At 36.5% G+C, this 4775-nt stretch overlaps 1 protein-coding gene across 1 annotated transcript in view; it reads right to left on the reverse strand.

Annotated features, from left to right (window-relative positions):
* Window positions 1–276: 276 nt before the first annotated feature.
* LOC106884172 (polypeptide N-acetylgalactosaminyltransferase 10) overlaps window positions 277–4775 on the reverse strand; it is a 297946-nt gene continuing 293447 nt past the window's right edge. Inside the window, exon 12 of the mRNA XM_052973542.1 lies at window positions 277–545. Coding sequence (XP_052829502.1) covers window positions 381–545 — 165 coding nt within the window. The 3' untranslated portion in view covers window positions 277–380. The remainder of the gene's footprint in view (window positions 546–4775) is intronic.

Below are 4775 nucleotides of genomic sequence, written 5' to 3' on the forward strand. Positions count from 1 at the left end.
AAAATTACAAGCATTCATTCACCTGCCCAATCACCAACCATCCCACACCCAAGTTTACACAGACAAACACACACATGCACCTATGTGCATATATGCAATATATTGCACAGTAAGATTTTTCATGTCTGGAATCTGAAGACAACACAACATCAGCTGTAATTTGAAATTATCAAAATTCAAATTAAATTTCATTTGTTTTGGATTTTTTAAAAACTGATTTATGTTATTTTCTTTTTTGTTATCATTGCCATTGTTGTTATTGTTTTATTACAACCATTATATTTTTTTTTTCTTGGTTTGTTTTCTTTATATGAGTTTTTCAGTTTTTAGTATTGTTGTTGTACTTGTACATTTATATTTTATTTTATTTTATTCTCTATTTAGGCTGCTTTCCATTCGATTTGGAGTGCTGTTGCATTTGTATGTTCAAAATGCCATTGTTGTGTTTTCAAGTTCTTATTACATGGGTTCATAAAGACTTCTCGGCTTCCAGTATCGCAGTCCAGGCACTGTTGGCTTATGGGATGATACAGCTGTCGTGTTTCCTGTAAGAAAATAAATCAGATATAATAATCATAATGATAATAATAATCCTTTCTACTGGAAGCATGAGGCCTCAAATTTGGGGGAAGGGATTAAGTTGATTATATTGGCTCCAGTACGTAACTGGTACTTATTTTAATCGACCCTGAAGGGATGAAAGGCAAAGTCAACCTCAGCAGAATTTGAACCCAGAACTCAAAGACAGACAAAATACCACTTAGCATTCCACCTGGAATGCTAACGATTCTGCTAGCTCACCGCCTTAATCATCATAATAATAATAATGGTTTCAAATATTGGCACAAGATATTGAGAAATATCAAGATCTAGCCAGAGAGCTGAGGAGACTGTGGAAGACCAATACAATAATTATTCCTGTAATAATTGGTACACTTTGCACAAAACCCAAAATGCTACATAAAAGAGTGAAAGAGAATATAATTGAAATTCACATTGTCAACCAGCAGAAAATTATTATCCTATATTCTGCAAGAATTCTAAGTAAGATCCTTGAGATTTGAGGAGACTTTTGTCACCAAACCTCAAGTTAATATCTCTGCTAATTAAATTAGCAGGTAATAACTTTGGAATAATAATAATAATAATAATGATGATGATGATGATACAGCATCAATTTGATGGCATGCACTGCTGTCTCACTCAATAATACTAATACTTGTTTTATTAACTCAAACGATGAAAAAAAACTGACCTCAATGGTATTTGAACTCAAGATGCAAAGAACTACAAGAAATGCCACTAAGCATTTTGTTTGATGAGCCAATGATTCTGCCAGCTCACTACTATAATAACAACAACAACAACAATAATAATAATAATCCTTTCCACTTAAGGCACAAGGCTTGAAATTTGGAGGGAGAGGACTAGTTGATTACATCGACCCCAGTGTTTCATTGGTACTTGATTCATCAACCCCAAAATGATGAGAGGTAAAGTCAACCTTGGTGGAATTTGAACATAGAGACAGGTGAAATACCGCTAAGCATTTCGTCCAGTGTGCTAACGATTCTGCCAGCTTGCCACTTTAATAATAATAATAATAATAATAATAATAATAATAATAATAATAATAATAATAATAATAATAATAATAATAATAATACCACCTAGTGGATTATGCCACTTTGTTTATCTTGGATACGTTAAAACAAAAGATCAAAACAAGTTGAGATAAAAAATACAAGGAAAAATGTCTGCTATTTAAGCAAAATCAATTGTTTAGAACAAATCAGAAGTTGTTCTACAAGACTCTGTGTGGAAGAAGACAAGGAAGAACTAGAATTACCTGAGCCCACAGAAGCAACTTCATTTTGGACTAAGATTTAATCAGTAAAAGTTAAACTCCAAAACAGGGCAACCTGGCTTCATAAATTTGTTGAGATGAAGATACAAGACAATGTTATCATATTGGAAGGTATACAAGCTAGAGTTGGTAAGATGAGAATTCAGAAAGCAGCTAGTCTGGACATTGTTCAAAGTTTTTGGATCAAGGGTTTATGACTTTACATTCTTGACTGCAAAGACTCTTGCAGAACTGTTGATGCAGAGGGACCAAACCAAGGGTGCTGGGGCTAGTGACTATTGTTTGATTGCTTGCTTACCTATGATGTGGAAGCTTCTAAATGGAATATTGGGGAAAAAATTGTATGGCCCTCTTGAAAGAAACGAGCTGCATCCAAATGAACAGAAAGACTACTAGAAGGGATTACAAAGAACAAAAGATCAGTTGCTGATAAATAATACAATTTTGAGGAACTGTTGGATAAGAATGACTTCAATTGACTATAAGAAGGTATATGATATGGTTGGTTCCTCACTTGTAGATTCTAAAATGTCTAGAAATGGTCAGGGCAGTTAAAAATATATTTTGATTCAAAAACAGCATGAGAAACTGGAAGACAGTTCTGACTGCAGGTGGAGGAGAAACTGGACAATTCGACACCAAGAGGGAAATCTTTCAAGGGGACTGTGTGTTATCCTTATTGTTTATTATTAGTATGTTATTGCACTCCATGGTTTTGAGGAAGATGAGAGCTGGCTACAAATTGCAGAAGAACATGAGACCAATTAACCACTTGCTGTTTATGGACGATTTGAAACTTTAAGAAACTGGCAGAGATCAACTGTATTCCCTTATTCAGGCCATACAAATTTTCTCTCATGACATCTAGATGGCATTTGGTCAAGATAAATGCGCTGTTATTGAGCTGAGGAGAGGACGAAAAAAAGACAACAGCGGAGCACAACTTTCAGATGATGAGCAGCTATGAGAAGTGAACGGAGAGGTTTACAAGCATCTTTGTGTTTTACAATTAGGCCAGATGATGAACACCAAAATGAAGGAAAGGATTTCTTCGGAATATACCAGAAGACTATAAAGCTATATAGATCCAATCTGAATGTAGGAAACCTGATTGGAGACATCAATTGTTGTGCTGTAGGTATAATGTGTTACTGTGCAAAAGTTGTGGAATGGACGGAGGAGGAACTGATCAAAATGGAAAAAAAAAACTAGGAAGATAATGGCTATGCATGCATGGGTGCCTTCAAATTAGAAGTAATGTAGTGAGGTTTTACTTACCTAGGAAGGAAGGGGGAAGAGGACTAGTTGGAAAAGAGGACAGTGTTATGAAAATGATCAAGTTCTTGCACGCTATCTGAGATATAGCAATGAAAAATGTTGCAGGCAGCACTGAATGAGAAGTGCACAGCGACATCAAAACAAAGTTCATATACACATGCACGCATACACACACACATACACATAGACATGCAAACATATGACCAGTTTCTTTTAGTTTCCCTTTACCAAATCCACTCATAAATCTTTGGTCATTCCAGGGTTACAGAAGACATTTACCCAAGATACCACACAGGGTGAACCTGAACCTAAGACCACATAGTTGGGAAGCAAGCATTTTTACTACACAGCCATATGTGTGTGTGTGTGTGTGTGTGTGTGTATGTTACATTCCTACATACATGCATGGCAGTTTGCCAGGTAAGGAAATTACATGTGTTGACATGAGCATCCAGTGATATATAAAGGGTAAAGACCCTTTCGGTCATGAATGACCATGGGATTGCACTTAGAAAGTTCTCCTCCAAGGCATCAGTCCAGGTAAGGTTGTTTATAGAAGACTAGTAGTCGCGCATGCTACCAATGTTAACCAAGGGAAAAAGCAAAGGCTGATATAGCTTGGTACTAGTGACATCACAATTCATCTCTACAGATGAGTGGACTGGAGCAACATGAAATAAAGCGTCTTGCTCAAGAACACAACACCACAGCCCAGTCCAGGAACTGAACTTATCATCTCATGACTGTGGGCCCAATGCTTTAACCTCTGAGCCATATGCCATCATATATATATCATTGTATCAACCAGACTGTTAGATTTTATGCATCACTGGTCAGATTGTGCTTCATAGTCGGTCTTGATGCACACAAACATGTACATACACACACATACACATATGTGAGCATATGTGAATGCATGTGTATGTGCACACGTGTGTCTGAGTCAGCAGGTTTGTCTCCCTACACTGTTAACTTGCTTATGATTTACAAATAAGCAGAGCAGTAAAAGACTGATAAAATTTATATCATGCATAAAAGAATAGATATTATGGGTTTAATTTCATAAATTAAAAAGATCCTGTGGGGCAGTACCCCAGCATGATCACAGTCAGATATATCAAAAAACAAAAGAACAAATGCCCAAAATATCTGTCAAGAGCTTATAAGATGGAAAATTGGTTTAACAAAAGGGAGACATATAATTAACCATTGCCGTTGGACTGGCTCCTGTGCAGGTGGCATGTAAAATACACCATTTTGAGCGCGGCCGTTGCCAGTACCACCTGACTGGCCTTCGTGCCGGTGGCACGTAAAAGCACCCACTACACTTTCTGAGTGGTTGGCGTTAGGAAGGGCATCCAGCAGTAGAAACTCTGCCAAATTAGATTGGAGTCTGGTGTAGCCATCTGGTTCACCAGTCCTCAGTCAAATAGTCCAACCCATGCTAGCATGGAAAGTGGACGTTAAACGATGATGATGATGATGATGATGACGGAGATAACAAATAAAGTAAATTGCTAAACTGAGCTCAAAGCATTCATTAATTTTGGTTAATCTTATATCTTGTTTAATAACTTATTTAAGTTTTATATTTCCAAATATTAAACTTTTATTGTTTCCTTTTCTTTTT

This window comes from Octopus bimaculoides, chromosome 16, assembly GCF_001194135.2.
Source record: "Octopus bimaculoides isolate UCB-OBI-ISO-001 chromosome 16, ASM119413v2, whole genome shotgun sequence".
Lineage (NCBI taxonomy): Eukaryota > Metazoa > Mollusca > Cephalopoda > Octopoda > Octopodidae > Octopus > Octopus bimaculoides.